Source organism: Halichoeres trimaculatus, unplaced genomic scaffold (assembly GCF_033239565.1).
Source record: "Halichoeres trimaculatus isolate MK-OKI-2021-1 unplaced genomic scaffold, fHalTri1.1 fHalTri1_scaffold_11, whole genome shotgun sequence".
Classification (NCBI taxonomy): domain Eukaryota; kingdom Metazoa; phylum Chordata; class Actinopteri; order Labriformes; family Labridae; genus Halichoeres; species Halichoeres trimaculatus.
Genome location: NW_027437189.1, coordinates 18,040,867 through 18,064,799, shown reverse-complemented (window position 1 = coordinate 18,064,799; position 23,933 = coordinate 18,040,867). Strand labels below are relative to the sequence as shown.

General features: G+C 38.9%; 1 protein-coding gene across 4 annotated transcripts in view; it reads right to left on the bottom strand.

Moving 5' to 3' along the window:
- acot7 (acyl-CoA thioesterase 7) overlaps window positions 1–23,933 on the bottom strand; it is a 60,933-nt gene that overhangs the window by 13,111 nt on the left and 23,889 nt on the right. For all 4 annotated transcript variants that reach the window (XM_074681607.1, XM_074681605.1, XM_074681604.1 and 1 more), the window contains 2 exons: window positions 12,141–12,257; window positions 1,631–1,815 (listed from right to left, as the gene is read on the bottom strand). In XM_074681607.1, the coding sequence (XP_074537708.1) occupies window positions 1,631–1,815; window positions 12,141–12,257 (302 nt within the window). The remainder of the gene's footprint in view (window positions 1–1,630; window positions 1,816–12,140; window positions 12,258–23,933) is intronic.

The window sequence follows — 23,933 nt, the reverse complement described above, 5'->3', positions numbered from 1 at the left end:
TATCAGTTCTTCAGTATTTTTATGTAAGCATCGATTTTTTTTCACATTTTGTATTGTCAGGTGAAATGTTGCAAACAGGGCCCTACAGTTTAAAAAAAATCTCACACTGGTGTTTTTCAGCCTCTGTCTAAAAGACAAAGTTGGTGTCTCTTTTGGGCTCCCAGCTCCTGGGCTATTGGTAGGCCTTGGTGTTTGAGGTCCACTCCTCCAACGTGTTATGAACCACTTAGGAGATCCTTATTCAATGACCCAATCATTTCAGTGAGTCTTGTAAAGAGCTCGGGCCAACAGAACGGACCATATTAAGCAGTTTATCAACAGATTCTGGAATTTTACAAGAATACATAGCTGAAAAAATCAGCATGTTTAGCTTGGGTATCTAGTACTAGCACTATATGTTCATGTTTAAAATATAAGAAAGAACAAAACAAAGCATAAACCCCCTTCTTTGAAGTGGATACTTATGTAGACAAGCAGGTGGGTCACCTAGGTGGGCAGACTTATTTACATTAAGTTGAAATTAAGAAGCTCAAAGTACATCAAGCTGTAAAGTTATATCAAAGCTTTATGTTGTGCATTGCATCATCCAGAAATGTCCAAATGCATCAAACATAAAAAATATGATAAAATGGTTAACACATAACAAAATCAACAAAATTCTCATCTTGCAGTTTTAATTGTGAGTATAATAGCCTCTGAATCATCTAAACCTGCTGACTGCAGGCTCACTTCATCTCACTGAGCAATTGGAAGTGTTTTAGAGCCATCATCACAGGAATAATCAGGGAACGCATTTGGCGCCAGGAAATATTTTAAATGTGCTGACTTAAACAGATGGCTGGTGTGCACAGTGCCTGCACATAAAAAAGGGATTAGATCGTCATGTACTGTCAAGCTAGAACAAACAGCAGGCGTCTCTCTCCCCAGTCTGCAGGTGCACATGCACAGCTTACATCCTGACAGTAGGTGCTGAGTCAACCAGACATATATTAGCATGAGGTGCTCAGTGCATCCTGATATGCAGACACAGCAGAGAGTTTTAAGTACTGACAAGGCACTGGTCTTAAAAAGTGGCCAAAAAAGACAGGCTATAATAATTTGAAGTTTCCAAAAGTCACAGACAAAAGGCAAAGTTTCATTCAGCCAAAAAACTTCTAAACAGTGAAAAAAAAACAAAGAAGGAAAAATAATACAGTGACAGACAGTGTCTGTGGATTTAAAATAGGAAGTGAAAAGGAGCTCATTAACTCTGACTTTTTGATCTATGATTTAAGTGGATTATGACTTTGCTGACGTCTTAATAGATGACTTCTTTTTAAAAGCATGTGGAAAGACAGGTCTGCTCTTAAGGAATTTTTGTGTGCCATAATATTTCAGTAGTAACTCTATAAGTCCCTAAAGCTGGTTTTGATCTGATTCTTCATCAGTGCCCATCTTAAACTGCATTGAAAAGGGGGAAAAGACTTTGGAGGTAGTGCCTCAGAAGAGAGGCATTCTAAAACCCATGTCCTCAAAATAAGACAAAGAAAAGCAAAGGACACCACGGCAACACTAAACAAGAGATGTGAGACTTGAGTTCAGGATGATGTGCAGGATCAATGAGTTTACAGAGAGACTAAACAACACAAACCTTGATGGGAGGAACAGTCTGTGCCCTGTTGTATTTGTCCAGTGAGATGAAGGTGAAGAAGGCTGAGACTGCCCGGTATTTCTTCTTCTCTGCCTCCACCAGTGAAGCTGCATCCACAAACACTTCGATTTCCATCGACTTATTACTGACGAATGTGAGCCGCCCTGTCACCGTCACCACACAGCCTTGAAGAGATAAGAAAAAAAAAGATGAGAAATTCATCATTCAAACTGCTTTTCCCTGCAGCCTTCCACTGAAATTTTATTAAGATGTGGATTTCAAATAAAGAAGCTGTGGAAGAGTTTTAGGGATTTGGATTTGTTAGAATGCAAATGTCTCACATCCACATCACACCACCTCTGAAATACCTGAAAACTCTGGATAACCACTATGATAGTCCCTTTAGGTAAAACAGTTAAACAATTTACACAATGTGAAAAGTCCCACCAAACACATCCTGAAAGTCTAAGTAGATTTACTGGTCACTTCTGGGGGTCCTTTAGTGCCAAACACCAGAGGACAGGAAAGTGGATAGGGAACTGAAGGCAAATATAAACAGCTAAGCCAATATAAACAGCTAAGCCAAATCAGCTCCCTATGAAAGTCTGAACATAAAGCAATAACTGAGGGAAAATGTTTTATTATGCTGAAATGCTCAGCATTTCAACATTAAAAAATCCCGGTGACTTTATCTCAATATACAATGCTGAACCAGAGTCAGTTTAGCTGTGAAAAAAAATATTTTTCTTTTAGAAACAGCTAAAATGCATTCTGTAAATGTTATTTAGTTATCATATCTCATAATTATATAATAATTTGACAAATTTTATCACGTAACATATTTTTGTATATCATGCAGGCCTATCATACAGGATATAGGCTGAACCTGAAACAGGCTGGAACAAAGATTTATTCAGCCTGGGGCTCCTTCAGATCTGCTCTTGCAACGTACTTCACATTGTTACATCATGAACTTGTTGGAGTCAGTTCCACTGAGAGAGTCCGCAGAGCGAGACAGGCTGATGATCTCTGGCTGTAAGAATTTCAGATCTACAGCCAGCCAATCGACCTGGCTGCATATTCTCTAGATTTACAAAAAGATGGAAGGTAAAGGAAAAAGGGAATCAGAAGAACAGAAAATACAGACGATGTATGCAACCTTTTTTTTGTTTAAATCTTAAAATGCATAGTTTTAACTTAAGAGGACAAGTTTTTTTTTCACTGCAGAGAAGCATTTCCCATATTTCTCCAGTCTTTGAAACCAACTTAGGCAGAGTTTTAGCCAGCTAATGCATCTAACCCATCAAGATGTGTGCTCTTATTCTTTAGGCAATGCAAAGAGGCGGATAAAAGTCAGCTAATAGGATTGGACATTCCTGATTTGTTTCTTTATTAGGGCCTGAGCCCTGGGAACCAGGGGCGTAAGCCCTATTGAAACCCTTGCGATTATTATTTATGTTTCTTTCCGCCGCATTAAACACAAATTGCGCGCCGACGCTTGGCGAAAACGCGAACAGACGTGTACCCAAAAATTACATGCCCCAAAAAATTTATGAATTTGCAACTTGCACAAAAATGAACGCTCCATAGCGCCCCCTAGTGGCTTAAAACTGCAGCCCCTAGGCCGACATTGAGCTACAGCCCTGAAATTTTGCACACAGCACAAGCATGCCCACACGTACAAAAAAGTCTCTTATGACTTGCGTGATTTCTGAACACGAACTTCGCTATTTGCACCTAAACTTCGAAATTTAGCGATTTTGGCCTACGTATTTGAACGAACTTGTCCTAGGGTTTTTGACGCATCAACTCCAAACTTGGCATGTGTATACAATCCACAGTGAAGATTAAAAGTTATTAAAAGATTGTTTCTATCTTGATGGGCGTGGCTACGACGTGGGCTCAAAGTTCGGCATTTCCTCAACTTTTTCCGATATACACCAAAACGGACACACATGTTCAGTGTTGCGTCCCGGATACAGCCATGTAATTATTTCCTCAAAAAAGTACAGCGCCCCCTACTGGCAAAGGCCTGAAATTGGAAAAATTACATGTATAGGGTACGTATTTGAACGAACTTGTCCTAGGTTTTTTCTCAGATCAACTCCAAACTTGGCCTGTGTGAACAACACATGTTAAAGAGTAAAAGTTATTAAAAGATTGTTTTCATATTTTTGGGCGTGGTCACAAATGACCGTCAAAGTTGGCCATTTTGCCACTTTTGGAAAATCTTAATAACTCTTCTGTACAATGTTTGATCAGGACAAAAATTCACACACGTGTTCACTGTCTGATCCTGATTCCATTTCTATCATTAGTTGCCTTAACATTAATGCTCCATAGCGCCACCAAGGGGCTGAAAATTTTGGCTTCCCGACTACTTTGAGCTAAAGGCCTGAAATTTGGTAGGCATAACAAGCATGCCTAGACCTACAAAAAATTGTATTATGACCAAATTCAATTCCGAACAGGAAGTTCGCTATTTGCCCGTAAACATCGGATTTTGACGATTTTTAGCCTCACATTAAATGGAATGATTTCTAAGTTTTCCATCAGATCAACTCTTAACTTGGCCTGTGTGAACAACACATATTAAAGATAAAAATGTATTAAAACATTGTTGTAATATTTGTGGGCGTGGCCACAAATGACCGTCAAAGTTGACCATTTTGCAACTTTTTGAAAATCTTAGTAGCTCTCCTGTACAATGTTGGATCAGGACAAAAAATCACATACATGTTCACTGTCACAGCCTGATTGTATTTCTATCATTATTTGCATTAAAATTAATGCTCCATAGCGCCACCAAGGGGCTCAAAATTTTTGTCCCCCCGGCCACATTGAGCTACAGGCCTGAAATTTGGTGGGTATAACATTCATGCCAACGCCTACAAAAAACTCTATTATGACCATAGTGAATTCCAAACAGGAAGTCCGCTATTTGGCCATAAACATCGGATTTTGACGATTTTTAGCCTCAGACGAAATGGAACAATTCCTTGGTTTTTCATTAGATCCACTCCAAACTTGGCCTGTGTATACTATACTCACTGACATTGATATGTTTCAAACAGATTTTTGCTACGTGAATGGGTGTGGCCACAAATGAGGCTCAAAGTTGACCATTTTAACCATTTCATTAAAACCTTAATGGTTCTCTAGTACAGTGTTGGATCAGGGCCAAAATGCACACAGAGGTTCAGTGTCAAAGCCTCAGTGCATTTTTATCACTGGTTGCACTTATATTAATGCTCCATAGCGCCACCCAGGGGCTCATATCTGCAGCCTGTCCAGCTACTTTAAGCTATGGGCATCATAAGTTTTGGGCTCAACTCTCATGCCTACACCTATGGCTTTTGGCTGAGCCACATTTCGTTGCTCATGCGGCAGCTGGGACATGCAGGCAATGTTATGCAAACACTGTGGAAACATTCTGCTGTCTGCAACATTGATTGCAGAACCTGTTTGACAGTGAATCATAAATGCTGTGGGTTAACATTTTTTGTCAGAGGGCTGCATACCCCTCCATGTGCTCACCAGAGGGACACTGACTGACATTCAGTACCAAGATTTGATCCTCATACACCTTGTGAGCCCATGAACACAGAGGCTCTGTGTCACAGCTTCAGTGCATTTCCATCATTGGTTGCACTTACATTAGTGCTACATAGCGCTTCATAAAATTGTTTCTTTATTTAAACATAAATTCTACCCTCCATTCCTTTACAAGAAAATGATCTGTGACCCTGTTGTACCAACCTGGTGTTTTTTCCAGGAGTTTTACCAGTGTTCTCTCAATTACCAGCACAGCTAGACTGCATAAACACCCTTACCCCATTGAGTTGCAGGTGTAAGACTTTAAACAGGGCAAACTCCTCTCAACACATGCAGGCTGTCAGTGTTAATGACATGGGAGAAGCTTCGCAGCTATAGCTGTATCTGCTTCTTAGTGAAATCGAAAGAATCTTTTTACACAACGCTTGTTCTTTATAAAACAGCTAAACTCACTGGACATCAATGAAACCTCTGGATCACTCCACAGCATCTAAATGTATGACTAACAAGATGCTCCGTTGGAACGTGCCTAAACCTATGGCTCTCGGCTGAGCCACATTTTGCAGCTAATGTGGCGGTGGCTGAGCCACAATTCGCTGCTCATGCGGCAGCTTGGACATGCGGCAGCTGGGACATGCTCCTATTGGCAGGGATTGGGCAAGCACATGTGGCGGCTGCGACACGCTCCGACTGGCGCACACAGGGCGAAGGCCCGTTCAACGCTGCTCGCAGCTTTAATTCTCTTTGTTGTGCTGGTGTTGTTTTATCAGCGCTGTCGCTGTAACAATAAGGGTAACAGGTGGTTCATGTATGAGACACATCTTGAGTATGTGACAGAAATTTTACAAAATGACCAAAGTCACTAATAATAATAATAATAATAATAATAATAATAATAATAATAATAATAATAATAATAATAATAATAATAATTATTATTATTATTATTATTATTATTATTATTATTATTATTATACAAGTTAATGGAAAATGAAAGCAAAAATAAATCAATAATAATTTTGATTCTCAGAAATTTCAGTCTGTTGTTTACCCTGATGTTAGATTACAGGGACTAATCGTAAGTCACAAACTACTCAATACCCAATCTTTAGCACTTCAACATCACAGTATCAGGACAACTTAATTCTTACAAATTTTTAGCTTCAACCTTGGTCGATGTACCACTGTATTCTTCAGTGTTTTCTAAATCTCAAATTAAATTAAATCATCGTACATTTTTCATACAAATTCACAACATCATTAGCTATGCTTGTAAATATATGACTTTATTCTTGACAATGTCAGTGTTTGTCTTCATTGATGTGACCCTAATCATCTGTTTGTCAAATTTTCTACAAGATTTGTAAATTTCAGTTTCCAAAACCAGCTGCTACAAAGAAGGCTTACAAACGACCTCACACTTGGGATGGAATCGTGGGGAAGCTGACTGACAGCAGGGGGTGTGGTCAAACCTGACAGGGTGACCAAACCTGCATAAGATCATCTAAAGACACGTCACAGCTGACGTCACATGACATGGAGGAAGACTGCAGCAGGTCAGCAGTCAAAACAAGGTCTGACAATGACAAAACTGAGAAATGTTTCTTTTATTGCACAGAAAATGCCTCAAATTGAGGAAAAATATTGGATCCTCACCCCATGCCAAAACTAGAGAATCGTTACGATTCAGTGACGACTCAAACAATGTTTTTTAGATATCCTTTTTACAAGTATGATGTTCATCTCCAAGTGTCCACTTTCTGCATTACCCCAGCTGTTTCTTCTCTGAATGGAGTATGTACAACTAATAAATAATACATTGTTGTGAGGTTTCATAAGGCAGTCCTGTACCAATACTTCTTCTCTCTGTCATACCTGTAGTTCTTTCTATTCATACCCTGAAATCTTCTTGTCATCCTGATTAAAGACCTTCCTTCCTTTCTTTATATCTCTGGCCTAATTGCTTATATGGATGGTTGAGAAGCTCATCGCCCAAACACTGCTGCAGTGCTGTATACCCATCTCATAACCGATTTTTATTCACTGCCAAATAATGCAAAATGCTGTTCAGTCGGACATTGTGCTTGCCTTACACAGAGCCTGTGGTTAGGAGGGGGGAAAAGAGAACACTTAACTGTGTAGGCGAAGAACAAGAAAAGACACTAATGAACAAGTGACTCATGAGCTATGACATGAATGCAGCCATTTTCTGATGTTTGAAGGCTCAGTGTAGTGCTCAGGCTCTACCCAGGCTTGAGTTAATTTAATGTCAAAACAATACGGAAGCATTTTAAATGAAAACATGCCAAGAATGTTGCAGACAAGATAATGATAAACTAAAAGAGACACATACTAAAAATTGCAATGTGCTCAATAGCAAAATAAAATAGTGTTTGTGCACACTGGAAGTATTATATGTTAGGCAGACAAAAACTGGAGCGATAAAGTAAATAAAACACTTTTAAAACAGTTTAATTTTGGCCAAAGTATTTTGAATTTTTAGACCATTTATTTGTATGAATAAATGAAAAATGTCATTACTTCTTTAAATGTCTGACCTGGTTCCATTATTCACCATTATCAATGTCTTCATGAACCATGTATAACAGTGAATGTATCTACTGTTCTGGTATTCTAAATTCTGATATTCCTTCTAACATGACCAGAGTTCCTCTGCTTTTGCACTGATAATATATTCGAACACTTTTTTCCAAAACCTGGTGCTATCATTTTTACTATTCGGTGTTTTACCCCTTGATATTTATAAGACAAAACCAAGATGCATAATTTTTGAAGGCTTATTTTTTTGACAAGGCAAAAAATCTCTCAGATTAAACATCTGGACTCTCTGACTTTTAACTAGGTGATTTGTTCTGTGTATCATTCTGTGCATTTTTTCTCAAATGATATTTGTTTGAATTATAAAACAGTCCTGCTGCTGCTGAATCCCACAAGACATAAAATCTGTGCAATTAGTTAAGTGGACTGTTCACAGTGGGCACAGTGGGACCTCCAAAACTCACAAACAAACCATCTGAACATCCTCCCTCTGAGCCAGACCTCTGTTAGGATGTTAAGATGTTTTTGTCTTCCCATGGACCGGTTGTGTCTATTCCTTATTATTATATTATTAGTCTTTGCTATATTTTGTTGTTTTCTTGCTTTAAAGGTCCCATATTATGCAAAAATCTCTTTATTAAGTCTTTTAGTTAAATTTGTGGGTCTTTGACTTTCCTCCCAGCCCACAAAATGTGATATTTAATGATAAAACCTGTACCTAGTAGTACTTGTGAATGTAAAATCCTGATCTAAAACGAGCTGTTTGGATTTTGGGGATTTGCCAGCGTCAGCATTTTCTTTTTTTGACCAATCAGAGGCAAGTCTGACCTGATATGTCCACCGGAGCAGATACCCCCGAACCCCCCTCCAGTGGCGGGGAGGAGAATGCTGAAGTTGAAGAGCCATCACTGCCCTGTTTTTGGCTATAAACAGCCACATAGTTCCATGCACAAGCTTCCCATCTCAGAAGAAGACAAGACTAAGTGGCTAGAGTTCATTTATCAAGGAAATGTACCAGCTACACTCAGTAAAACTACATGTTTGTGCTAGTCACTTCACCGGCCGAATGCTTTTCCAACTTTGGACAGTACAACAGAGGGGTAGCGAATAGACTGGTCCTGAATCAGGCACATTACCAACCATCCACCAACAAACCTCAGACCCTGGAAATGTGAGTATTTTAAATGCTGTGTGCTGTGGAGCAGATGTAAGAGCTTTTCCTCAGTGTCCCCCTGTCTCTGTGTTAGCTTCAGGATGCTAACTTTAGCTGCGGTTAGCCTGTTGTTTTAGCCTGTAATGTTACGGTAAATAAGCTTAGCTGTTTTCTAAACGTGCACTCGGAGCTCGTGGTGCCGCTCTCAGTGACGCTGAACAGCAGGGCGGTATCAGCGGTGGCTTATTTACATATGAAGGTCACGCCCACTAAATCAGACCGTTCTGAACAGAGGGGCTATGAGAGCCTGGAAACAATGCTGCTGTGCTTGAATTTTTGGCTTTTTGGACCAAAACATTATACTACCATTTCATGAAGACATCAATGACCCATATCAAACTGCAGAAAAGGAGCATAATATGGGACCTTTAACCTGTGGTTTAGCCTTTACTCTAGCACTCTCTTTTTTAGCTTTCTTCTGCTCTTCTGTCCTTTAAATGTTTGACAGTTCAGCTCCAGTGTCCACCACTACTACACAATAAATCAAAGAATTTGTTTTCTTCAGGAAAAAGGACAGATCTTGCTTTTCTCGCTAAAGTGTGCCAGCTGTCGTAGTGTCATCAAAGGGACTTTCAGTCAGTTCGCCCTTAATAGATTCATTTTCTCCCATTTAAGTCCAATCCGACAGATTTTGGCACTGATAATCTCATTTTAAATTGTGGATTATGTCTGGCCAGATGTTTAGAAGTCAGACTATTTCAAGATGACTTGTAAAGTCCTAACAGGTTTTAACTTTAAACTGGAAATATCTTAAAGGGATTTCATATCATTTAAATTAGCTGGTTGTTGAAAAAACACATGTATGCAGAGTCATGGGAAGGTCTCTGTTAGGATCCTTGACCGTTATTATCAAGAGAAAGATGGAGCAACCGGAACAACTACACGCAGCTAAAAACATCTGGACATGCTTTTCAGTCAATCTTAACTGTTTTCTGGTTCAATACTGTAAAATTATGTTTTATAGTTTAAATATTTAAAGTTGACCCACCACCCTCACATTCTCTGAGCCATTCAGTCCTTCTCACGCCTCCTTTTTCTGCAGACTTTATCCACCCATCATAAAATCTTATGTGTTATAACATACATTCAGCTCTGACACTTGGCTGACAGTTGATCTGTCACAGCTGTCCTGAGCTTTAAAATATCAAAAAGTTCTTTTCACCTCATAAATTAACAACAGGGAGAGATTTAGCTGCTTCATTGTTGACATCATATCCTGTGATAATCATAACATCTGAATGTCTGGATTCTGTCATTTACAGCACAAGAACAAACAACACACACAGAGCAGAGGAATACTGTAAGACATAAATGTCGAGTGCTTTTCTACAGCACTTAGTCAGAACTGCTTTCAGTCCCTGGTGACATGTTTAGATACCACAAAATTCTGATATGCAAACTGTAGAAACAAATAAACATGCACCCCAAATGAAAAGGTTGTTTGTCTCCCACATGAACTGGAGTCCATCTGTTGTTGGATATTTCAGGTTGATGCCAACACTGTTTATCACAGGGAAAGATATCTTGACCAAGGATACGACTGAAACCGTGTATTTTTGATTAAGAATGAAAACTGACTGTGTGTTTTATTTGTTGGCATATGGTGTCAGACAGAAAGTGATCTTTTTCTGCCACATGTCAAGCAACATCTGTCAGTGTCAGTTATTTGAGTGCTTACTTTTGGCTGGCTGCAAAATCATGGGCTGCTCATGCAGATGATGGAAATGTCGCTAAAGCTGAGTGCCATTGGTCATAAACTAGAAAAAAAGAACAACACCCACGCTATGCAATGTGGGAAACAATGTGCAAGGCAGACTGGAGAAAAAAAATTTTGGTGGAGATTTTGCTCTTTTTCACTGACACATGTCTTGTACATACTACATTTTCACAAAATCAGCCGGCACTGCTAGTACAGTAGATGGTTTTGAAAGTAGCCATAGCCTCTGTGACATCACCCATCTGGTTCTGAAGTGGAGTTTTGAAGCATATCATCGCCACATGCCATGTCGAAAATGTTGAACTCAGTCCAGGTGAGCAAAAAAGAGGTGGAGTTATGGTGTGGTCCGAATCCCTTAGCTAACAGCTACAGTGTGCCTGCCTGTACAAATTTGTAATCACAATATCTTGTAAACTGCTAAATAACGATGAAATTCACAGATATAGGCGGGTGCTCTGTGAACTGCAGCCCAGTCTACTTCATTTCTTGCAGCTGGATGTTGCCACTTGACAAAAACAGACGAATCCTTGCTCATTCTCAAGTATTAATGCCGGTTTCACATCAGATTATACACATCAGGGTACAAAGTTTTTTGTGTAACCGTGCACACTAGAGATTGCTTTTTTTCTATGATATATAGAAGGGTATATAGAAGAGTAAAAAGTCACCTCAGTTTTGCCACTTTGCCTTTTCTTGGTTAAGCTGGGTGTCAAAATGGTGCCTGCCAATGTTAGGCTTGAAAACCTCTCTTCGGGAACCAGTGAGTCACACCACAGAGACTATGTCTGAGAATGCCTAAGGACCTGTCAAGAGCAGGAGATTATGTATGCTTTTTCTTGTACTTTGGCTCTCAGCTGTCCCGTAAAGCACTTCAAATTAACTGTCTGTCTAAAGAGGTGCAGCCATTAAAATTGTGCTCCTTTAAATGACCAGAAAATAAAGCAGAATGGTATCGACACCGTGAGCAGTCAGCTGCTTCCCCTTATAAGAGGAAAAGTGAAATGGTGTCATAACCTACAAATGATATTTCAGCCAAGATGCTTCAGATTTTCCACATAAGTTCTGGACCTGACAGACAGGCAGGCGATGTGGAACACGTGCTCTTGATGATTCCTCGGTGAGGACACATGGCAGGGACAAAGATTGGTAATGGAAAAATGTTCAATCATAACAAGGATGTGTTTGTCCAGATGAAGTGACAGCCCAACAAAACACAACTTATCTTGGTTAGTTAAAGTGTGACATCTGTTAACATTGGCTTTAGCCCAGCTTAAAACAGCACGGTCTCAGGCTGAATTTATAGACTGCTGACATTTTCCACATTATCATAGCTGAGCTTTTTACAGCGTGCAGTTCATTAGTTTGTCAAGAAGAGAAGTGTAAGACTTAAAGCACAGTGGAGGATGGTCTCTTAGTTTCCTGCATCATAAAACCAACAATGAGTACATTCCCTTCGTCCTCCTCACCTTTCTTGATCTTGCGATGAAAGTTGATGGCATCCACAGAGGCGGTGACGATGTTGGTGCTGCAGTGACGTGCTGCCACAATGCCGGCGACCTCATCCATCAGCTTCATGGTCACGCCTGTATCAGACATACACAAGTAGTTCAACTCTATGGTGATATACAGCAGCTCCAGACTGAAAGAGCCATCATTCTTGTAGTAATTTTCAATCATTTTTACTTTTAGGTCAACATCTCTCAGTGTTGTAAAAAACACATAAAAGTGAACGGTTAAAGTGGTATTACCTTACCCCAATGCTATTCTGTACACAGTACACAAAGTAGCCTTCTGATCTTAAGTAGCAGCAACACAGTAAAAAAGCTTTGACTTAAACCAAGACAGCTTTTGATTTTATAAAAATTTTATGTCAGCTTCTCTCTCACATCAATAAAATATTACTGAACAGACGGATAAACTGTATAATTTTGGGATAATTTTCAGTGGGTGAGTTCTTGGTGCACTGAGAGGGGTCTTTTCTCACCTGAAGAGGTTAATCCAAAATAACAACTTGCTTGCTTTATGTTATAAAACTTTTTTACATGACTAATCATCCCTGTCAGGGTCTTGCCTAATTTTTGTGTGTCTGAACCCTCATACTCAATTTTTCTATTGTTTGTGTTTCTGTGCTTGCTTTTTCCTCATCATCAAATCAACCAGACTTTTGTCTGTGCATTGATATGATCAGGGTTTGCTAATGTCGATGACTCAGGTCACATTCCCGGCAACGGACTGTCCTTTCTTGTGAGGTATGCTGTAAAGGAATAACCAACCATTGCTAAAAATGACCAGTCTAAATTAAGTAATAAAAAGTGTGTTATAAGAAATTGTAGCAAACACAATCTAGGGATGATATGAATTTGTGGCTAAGTTCCAACTCAGCCCGGGGGTATGTACGGGTTTCCAAACTTTTCAGCCCACAACCACCCAAAGAAGCCAAAGACCAGCCACCTCTGGAAGTCACTGAGAGGCCAATCTAAAAACTGACAAACTTTATATTTTTACAAGAATAAATGAAATATGCTGTAGTAAATAGTTTTAAATTTTGGAAAGCATTTCACAACATCGCTATCAGTTTTGCAGGCCCCAAGGGGGTCCCAACCCACTTTTTGGAAATCACTGAGCTGAAAGTCAGATATAATCAATAATTACAGTAATATATGACTCAGGGGTGGAAGAAAAAATTGAAATGTGACATATTGGGATTTTTTGTTAGACAATATAAAAATTGGGATTCTTTAAAAAAAATAAAATAAAAAATTCCAGTTTCTAATTCTTCATTTTAGTCTTTGTTTATAAACAGGATCGGAAAAACTTTCTCCTGCAGAGGGTGAAATTTTTCTCTCTAACTCGTAATGTGCATTTTATGGGAAAATATGGCTCTTGGTATAGTCTACAGACATTATCTTCACTATTTAACTTTGTCTGAAAGTCTGGTGTTAAAAAAGTGAACTAAAAATCACAAAAATGAAGAGAAGAATTGTAATTTAAACCGAATCTGCACCCCCAAAAATCTTAAAAGAATTGCAAAAACAGCATATCATCCCAGCCCAAATAAAATACAATGCATTACTCGGGTGAGCTTCAAACTGTTTAGACAGGAAGGGTCCTTAAAGTTGTTTGTGGTGTGAAATACCACTGTCCTAAAAGGTCCAGTGGAAAACTTCTTGTTTGTGTTGAATTTGGCGCCCCCTGTGGACAAATTGATACCTTTTGTATTTTTAATTTTGTTTTGTCAGTGTGTAAGTAAGGATTTTTGACAAAAATATCATTATGCTTTCCTCAAATGGTAACAGAAAGCTGTTTCTTCAGTGTGCTATAAATAGTCTCTGACATCTTTCCCTTCACAGTGGTTGCATTAAAAATACAATACCTGAATATACTGGAACACAATGGATGCTATTTTTAATCTGTTTCAAAACCAATCAAAACGTCTTTTCCTGTGTCTTTAAACTGCATCCTGTTTAAAGCCATCAGTAGTCTTTAAATGTGGTTCAAGGAACAGCACTCATGCTCATGCTATGCCTCAAGGTTTACCATCCTTTCACCTTGTTAAGAATTTAAGCAACCTAAATATAACCAGTGCCTGACTTTATGGGGCAGATCACATAACATTAAGTGTCATAAAATTATTTTATCAGTTATTTAGATGTTTGGATTTTCACATCTCTTTGTATTTCACTGTTTCACCTGTTTATTTTAAAGCACTCCTTTATATTTGGAGTACAGAAGGTGAGCCACTGTACTCATCAGAAGAAAACGTTGATTGTTTAAATAACAGTAGCTGCATGTTTTTAAAGCCTTCTAAATTACCATATGTTTTATAGTAGTAGTTTTTATACAAGTTGCTTCATTAATTATACATCGTTATAGATCTCATTATAAATCTTTAAACCCAGCATTCCTTTGTTACAGATCAAACTACAAACACTTCAAAGCCACCTGTCAATCCTACAGGAGGTGAGCATTCAATCATGAAAGACACATTTTGGGTAAAGTATCACTTGTAGATATGAGAGCACATCAAATAAACCACCATCAAAAAGTTAACACAGCACTCTGACAGCCCTGCATCAAAGCTTTGATTTAACACTGAGCCAGGAATCAAAGTTGAGCATTACAGAAAGGCTAGACGCTTGACGTCCATGATTTACAGAGTAATAGACTTCACTTACTAGACACAGAAGACTATTAAATCTGCACATTCATTGTCTGCTTGTGCCACACATGCAGCTCCGGTACTTTGTGTCATATGTGGAGGACACGGATGTTTTTCTCAAAAAGTGGGACATCTTGTATGGAGTGGGTGGGATAGAGCAGAGACAAGTGAAGAACATGATGGCATCTGTTTTTTAATCTTGTATAGTGTGTGAGTGTGAGTAATGTGTGTGTTTTTGAACTCATGCTCATTTAAAGACATTTAGACCTTCACTGGATACCTCGTTTGCCCCAAACATTTCCTCTGACTTCCTTTTAGTAGCTCTCATGCTGCAGAAAATCAATAAGTCTGCTTGCTGACGGTTGATGTGTCTCCCAAAAGCTCCCACCATCTGCACTGTGTGGCTCTATTTATGACAGCCAAATGTGTGGGTGTACAAACAGAGCGCACTGCTTGCTCCCAAATGCAGCATTCACTGTAAGAGTGCTCCCACTGACTTGATTAAGAATTAAACATGTCATTACTTTGACATTCTCCTGTCCCAAATGGCCTGAGATTTACTTCCATTTCATTCCACTGATGATACCAAAGGTTAAGTTTAGAAAGTAAACACGTCCTCTCGAGCTTGTGCTTGTCTCAGAGGTACACCAGAGTGTACTTTAATATATTCAACACTGTAGTTAATGATAGAAAATTCCTTGGAGCAGGACTAATTAAGGAAAGCTCTGAATGTAGTGACTGAGTATTCGATAAAACCCAGGACAGGCAGGGAGGAAGGAAGAAGCAGATCCTTTGTTCTTCACATCATTATTGTTAAAAAATGATCAGAGGAAGACATCCATTAAAAGCTTTCTGATTCACAATAGAGATGTTGACAATAGCATGTCAGAAATTTAAGTGATTGCAGGAGAGAATACGTCTTTTCCTTGTTGAGGCCTGTTGCAAAACGTTTTCCAAAGCCCCCCCTAAGCTCCACTCTGTTGTGAAAATTGATGGAATCTCACCTAAGACAGAAAATTTCCCCTGGGTAACAGGCGCAGCAGGCTGCTGCTATTCAAAGCCTGGAGTGGTCGTGTCTGAGCATGTCCCACTTAATAGAGAGGGATCATGACCTGACAAGATGATGAAATTGAAGGGAAAAGTTGAATTACACTAAACTGAGTCAAAACAATTCCATTAAAATGAATGACAGGCTACATGTATTTGCTTCTGTGGCCCCTGCCTGAGGCTTACCATCAAATGACTGGCTTTTAAAACATCTGTCAGTGAAAGAGAAAGTTGAGATTGGATTTTAAGGTTAACGGATAGTTTCATCTTTTATTTATTTATTTATCTATCTATCTATCTATCTATCTATCTATCTATCTATCTATCTATCTATCTATCTATCTATCTATCTATCCATTTATTAATTTATTAATTTATTTATTTATTTTTTGGGGGGGGGTTAAGTGTTTTGATTCACTCTCACCTCTATTTTTAGCAACATCTCTGACATATTATACAAAAGATATGGGGCATTAAAACACATATTTCATTGTATAAGTCTTAATCATTCCTTAAACACGGTGATTATGTTGTTATTTATTTATTTATTTATTTATTTATTTATTTATTTTAGTTATTTATATATTTTTTATTTATTTATCTATTAATTGATTTATTTAGATTTGAGCTTCCTTTTGCAAATGACATGGCATTTAGTAGTTCAAATTTGAGTCTGAGGGTAGTGGAGAAGAAATTTTTAAAAAATGACAGAAAATAAAGGGGATGAACATCTACACAGCTGCAAACTTCAAGTGTTGTTTTAAACCAGTTTGATATAGTCAACTCTCATTTCTACATTACACATTTGCTTTAAGAGTTAACAAAAAGAGAATTGTTAAGGTGCCTTCATTAAAATAGCCCAGTATTAGAAAAAAAAGCTAAACCGTCCCTTTAAGACTTTTGGATCTATTAAGACAACCAAATTCTGAACACCCCATCTGAGAAAAAATGACACCTCAAGATGGTTTTCAATAAATCTAAGACTAAAGCCTTCATCTTCAAGATTCCCTCCAAAACTTGATGCCATGATAAAACAGAAGTTACAGGGGGGATCAGCTAACACCAGATAAGCAACCCCAATTAAGATCTCTCAACCCCAATTACCCCACGATGCAGCCATAGGCTACATTTACCTAAAACACTCTGAGAGCCACACACTTCATTGCCGATCTGAAAACTGCAAGACGTCATGTCTCCTTCAACTTGAAACTTTACAATTCATACCCATGAGGCATCCTACTTCTCAGGTATGGGTAAAGAAACTGATGCCTTTCCTTTTTCAGTTTATCTCATCAATGGTTACATCATATTTGTGATTTTTTTCTACATCCCGTTCTTTTACACTGATTATTGAAAGAATAAGTTGTGTTGCTGAACCAAACCGATGACATTTAACTAAACTGCTTTTATTAAAAAAAAAAAAAGCTCTTCTTCTGTCTTGACATTGCATCTTCCTCTGAAGACAGTATCAAGGTTAATGTAATCAGAAGCTTTGGCTGATGCTTCTTGGCAGGTTTCATTCCAGGAGAGTCATTGTCTACACCTTCACACAGGTGTAGGCCGTTATTCAAGACAACTTTAATCACTGATGATCATCATTTTGGGAATGCTTTGACTTCTACGATATCTGAAATTTCATTTTTCTTTTTTTTTAAACATTGTATGTGAGGTTGTTTTTGAGATTTTTGTTTGTTCTAGTAGTTTAAGTTTCTAATAACAAAACCTTCACAGTTACCCAAACCCACATGAACGGCTGCAGACCTGTAAATCTTTGGCACATTGTTTAAAATGCTCAGTGTGATCTCTTTGTTTCTCTTCATTTCAGGGGTTCCATTCTTTTTGTCCTTATTTGTTTTGCAGCAGTATATTCCCTCAAAGCTGTGATCAGCCAAGACTGCCAGTAAGCAGACTGACAGCTGATTAAACCAGAAGACATAAGATAATTCAAGGTGAAAAAGGTACTGGGGAGAGCAGCAGTAAGACAGGCTGACAAATAAAAAAGATGGATTCCCACCTTCCAGAGGAGTAACAGCATTGTTAAGTGAATTTACAGTGAGGGTCTGCTGGAGTTGACTCAGGAAACTGCACCATACCAGCGTTTATGAAAACACTAGCATCAATACATAAAAAAGTCAAAAATAAATTCATAAAAATATTTACACTTTCAGTAAGAAATTGCTTTTCCTAGATCTGGTGGAAAGTAATATTTTTCAATTTTTTAGAGAAAATAGTTTCCATCTTTAAATCAGAGCAGAGCTAAAAAAACAGTTTCTCCCTCAGCAGCAGTCAGCATCAGCTGAAAGGATGAAGGGATATTATTCCTTAAAACAAAGTGACCCTGCATTTTTGGGAAATTTCATCTGATCTGATTTCATTTGCGCTTCCATTTGCAAATATTGGATGGTATGAATTAGATTAAATGTGATTCTGTTCCTCAGTAATGTTATGAAGGCTCTTATGAGAATGAAAGTCTTTAGGAGGTCATTCAGGGTGAATAAAGGAAAAATAAGAGATGGAGAGTAGGCCCTCACAGCATTTTTGGAATGAAGCTGAATGGAGAAAATTTAAGAATATTCTTCTGATATTTTATATAAATTATTAAATTTTGAAATGATAAACAGGAAAACACTTGTGATTTGAATAAGGATTTGTAGACTAAGTCGAGCAGCCAGACTCCACTGTGCGAGCATGTCACCAGATAAAAACAAGGCTGTGAGGATAATAACCTGAGTTTGCTCAAGTTCTTTACTTTACCACACCACCTTTGAGGTTTCCTATCCCCTAAAAATAGCTGTGGGTTGTAAAAAGCTGGGGTGTTTTCTTGTTGTTGCCATGCTGCAGTGTTTTTACTTCAAAATTGAAAATAACAAGCATGAAATGCTACATAAAATAACCACTCAGCACTTTTTTTGGCAAAACATTATTCATCCCTGTTTTTTTTACTTAGAATGATTTTCTACAGGATCATGTTCTTCATTTAAACAGTAGTGAGAAGTTAGTGGAAGGCAGCACTGTCCTTGAGGACTGAAGATGCTCGTCAGTGGGACTGTGAATGCAACTCCTGCAAAACCCCTTCTCCTTGTGAAGTCCATGTAAAAGGTTGGAGTGAGGCTCAATGTGAGACTACAAATGAGGACAAGCGAGGCCAAGACAGCCTCGGGCCTGGCGTTACACATTCGCAGGGTGACATGGCACACTATGACTCTCTCTTTGCCGAGGGGCGGGAACTTGAAAGGCAGGGGGGAGAGGGGGGCCTGAGTTGGTGTGTATGAAGAGGAAAGACAGCTCACTCTGAATGGGGGAGAAATAGCAATTAGTAACCAAGTCCCTAGTGCAGCCCAGTTGGCTAAAGGCAAAAATACCTCAGTGACAAGATTCCTTCTGACCATTTCCCAAAATCTTTATGCACAATTCTGTCTATGGGCAAAAAGGCAAGAGAACAACACAGGGAGTCTGCCGGGCAGCTCCTCTTGTCCATCAACTGTTGTCTACTAACTTCATGCTTGTTTTAATTAGAACCAGCTCAGACATAACACACACTGCAAGGCATGCTCTCCTTGGAAGAGAAGTATGTTACACAAAGGCATCAACAGAGAACCATGACCTCTCACATACTCTCTTATACCTTCATAAACTGTCTTTTCTATCTTTGCAGCTCTATTTCTTCCTGATTCTGCCCTGTTCCTATTGCTATCCACGAGCAACAATTCCCTCCTTCTCTCTGTTCTCCTCATCCCCATCCCAACAAATGCTTTAATCATGGACAGCATCAAACAGCTCAAACTGCCTCCTAATGAGCTGTTACTATAGAAACACCTCCGGTTTAACATTACAGCCACGCTGTAACACGCCCACTTTCTCTTACTAAGACCCATGAGCTGCATGCTACTGTTCCAGCTGTGGTGAGCTTTATTGAGCAGTTAGATGAATTAGTGTGGGACATTAAATTTCACAAATTGCAAGTCAGTGCTGTCATGGTTACTGTCTAACTGTGAGCTCATTGCATGCCATAGGCTTGAGAAAATCACTGAGATGTGATTCCTATAATGGAAATACTGTCACACAGAGTTGCTGCAGCTAAAATGCAGCTCTAGCTGTGATCGTAAAAAAAAAACCCTGATTACCTCTCTGGCTGAAGAACCTTTGGTTAAATAAGGAACATTAGGGGAAGAGAAAAAAAAATATTCACTTAAGTAGCTGATGTTTTTTTTGCCTCATGATTTTTAAATCAGGATTCTTTGTTTAAAATCTTTTTTTTTTCCAAATTTAAATACTTCATTGTAGTCTTTGTTTATAATCTGGGTTGGAAAAATGTTACCACTCTTCTCCAGCAGAGGGCAAAATGTTTTTCTCTGACTCACACAATGTGCGTTTTTGGGTGAAATATGGCCTCTGATATAGTCTGTGGACATCATCATCATCCAGCTTTTTTTTTTACATGGTCTGGTGTTACAAAAGCAAGTTAAAAATCGAAAAAATCAAAAATATCAAAGAATGTCAATTTAAATGGAATCTGCACCCCAAAAATTGTAAAAGAATCAAATCGTGTGAAAAGCATACCGTCCCAGCCCTATTAAACATGCTCATATTGTGTTCTTCCATGTAAATAGACAACCTCAGCTTGTTTGCTTGGTAGAACTGGCATCCAGTAAGGTGCTGAGGATGTGGAGATGAATCTTGGCTACATTTTAAAACCCACAACTTTTCTCTCTAAAAGTGTCTTCTCGCCATCCAGCTGTCCAAATTCAGATGAGATAAGCTCAGAGTGGATAAAAATATTGGATATGATCCTCACAGCAACATGCTCGGTGGATTTATTTTTGCCCCAGGCTTCGCCCTTAGCCTGTATACATGCTGCCAAAGCCTGTGATTGGTGGAGGATGTTGGTGCTGTATGCAGGTTATTAGATGAGCTGCAGACACTGTTCAGGGCAAAAGGGTTTTTTTCTAATCAATAAAAAGTTGTTTTACTTCACTCTCTGTTCTCAAGTTTGTTTCATCTCTGATCTTCTACCAGGGGGTGCAGCTGGGTCAGGAATACAGCTGCATGACACAGCAGCATTATGAGACTTTAACATGCCAACAAGACAGCTAAACAGGTTTTGGGGGTTTGTGTTTTTGTTTTTTTTTGTTTTGTTTTTCGCACTTATAACCTTGAGAGTGACAAAAATTGAGAATAACTTGAAGAGGAGGCAGTGAACAATATTACCCTCTCTGCACTGCATTCATATCAACAGAAGTTTTCTGGTTCTTTTTTTGGGTGTACGGTGTGTTGGACCACTCATGCTGAAAAGACAATAAGTAATGTCATAACACAACTAAACTGCATAACTCAAATGTTATTGAACTTCTTAAAAAGATGATGACTTTCAATAAAACAATTGGACTTCTTTAAGGGAACTCATAAAGCTTCTAAAGTTATTTAGAGATTATTGTTCACCGTAGACTGAATAAAATATGGACATAGTCTCTGCGACGTCACCTATCCATTCTTGCTCCTGATGCAGAGTACTGAAACCGACATTGGTGGTAGCCATACTGGATATGACTCTGGCTTTAAGCTTCCTTTCTAACAGCCATAAGGTGCCCGTCATTGCTAGGTGCTGCCCTGTTGGCTATGGCTGCCTCTTACAGCAGCTCTCTCTTCTTTGTCCGTTTCTTGTCATTTTTTATGTCTTTTTCAATCTTTGTATTTGGAGTGGATCATTACTTTGTATGGCTTATTTGTTGGTCATGGACACCAAACTTTTTGTGGCTTCAGTGATATTTTTACTACTTTTTCTCCTGTGTTTGTCTGGAGGTCCTACATGTAACCATGGCTGCATTGTTTACATGTGAACTCAGTTGTTAGCAGACACCAACGCCACATTGGAAGAGCTTCACCTGCTGTGAGCAGACAGGATCCAGGAGACAGAGATGGAGCATGACTGAAGAAGCTCAGTCCTGGACCCTGTGGAGGTGGGGGCTGGTTGAACTGGACAATGATGGACAAGCTGTCATCATCTATTTTCTTATGGACCTTTTTGCACTTTCTATGCACTTTCTTACTTTTTTTTTCTTGATTGCTGCGGTGACTACAATTTCATTGTACTTGTTACAATGACAATAAAGTTCTATTCTATTCTATTCTATTAAGTCAAGGGAGCTGAGCTGTGTCTCTGATTGGACAAATTTATGATCCCATATCTTCTAAACTCCTGCACATTGTGTGCCGATAGCTAAATAAGCGCTTTAAAACTAAGTTTTCTTGAAACAGGCTGTAAATAGTTTTTTTTTTTTTAATGCTATGAAAGTCCGATTTTTTTTGTCTTGTCTTTCCAGTCTTTTTGCATCCAGCCTCAGGCTATAAAAAGTAATCTAAAGTACTTCCACACAGGCTTCCTTTTTCTAAACCAGATTTTGTCCCTTGCTATTTACATCTTTAAATTTCTGAATATTTAAGTTTTTAACATATTTTTACTTTTCAGTCTGTAGTATACTAACAGTTCAAATTGCTCTTCTGGAGTTTCAAATGGGCAGATGTGCTTTTCTGAATCAACGTTAGATTACAGGTAAAGTGAAACAAGTGAGTTCAGGGAAGTGAGAAGTGAAATAACCAAAGATAAAACAACCATGCAAATACACAAACACAAAATTTGCACAAGCTTTAACACACACACACAAACACTCCTGACAAAGGTTGATCACACAAGCTCCAAAGGACATATCCCTGTCTCCCTGAACCTTTCTGTCTCAGGCAGTGACATGTTTATAAACCCACTGAGCATAGATCAGAGCAGAGGGCAGATAATCTAGAGACACAGTGATGGATGTGTTCCTGTGCTAAGGCAGTCCCTGGCAAAGCTTTGTCCTACACACACACACATTAAATCTATGCATACATACCAACTAGTTTATTAGCAGTGTTTTTCCCCTTCACTCACTCACAGTCATACACACACATAGTGGACACAGTGCTGAGGCTGTGTTCAGAAGCCAAATTGTTTAAAGTCTTAGCAAGGTCACCCACTGGCCAATGCTAAATTTGTTAGCTGATGACAAATCAGGTTTGTTTTTTTCCCTCCTAAGCAAACCAAGACATTAGGAAAAACATCACATATATGGTCTTTTTCTTTATTGCCTCATTGGTCTTTAATCAGACCAAAGTGTTGTCCACCTGTGGCAATCAAATGCTGTTTCCATGGAAACACATGGTACTTCTTTAGAACATGAAAGAAGGAAGGAAGGGAGTAGGAAGAGAGGAAAGGAGAGGGAGAGATAATGACGGGAGGTGGGTGGATGGGAAAGAAGAATGACAAAGATGAGGAAGAAAAGGAACACTGAGTTAATGGGCATCCAAGAAGTTTCTGAGCCTCTGTTACCTCACACTGTTTCCAGGGTTTTCTTTCAGCACATTGGCTTTCATTTCATAACCAGGCTCTCACAGGCTTTCACTCCACATCTCATATTATAAACATTAAGGGAGTTTATCAGACATGCTTTAAGCATAATGTGAAGTTGATTCATTGCAGGTGCCTTTGGCTCAGCTCTTCACATCAGCCGGCTTCACCAATGCATTGGTTCATACAGAGGCTGTGGTTTAAAGAGAAATGACTGAGGGATGTATACATGGTGAATAGATATTCTGTGTTTCCATTTACAATATGAACATGCATGTATGCTCTCGCACATGTGTTCATGCATGTGCTGTATGTCTCCTCAGGCCCGAGCTAAGTAGGCCACTTCTCCACAACACATAACTGGAAGAGTAAAAGCTGCAGCTGACATGTGGAGGAAAGTTTGCTTTCCTCCAACAAGGGGAAAGAGAAGGAGAGGATCAGGAGAGAGTAAGACACAGAAGGAGAAGAGAGCAAGCACTCTGGCTGCCCAACCTGACTTGGTTATGTAAACATAATGAGTGTAGTGAAAGCAGCAGCAGCAGCGAACAACAAGGAACATTGTTTAATGAGCAGTGGCATGTATGGAGAGTGAGGGGCTGTGTGTGTGTGTGTGTGTGTGTGTGTGTGTGTGTGTGTGTGTGTGTGTGTGTGTGTGTGTGTGTGCGTGTGTGCGTA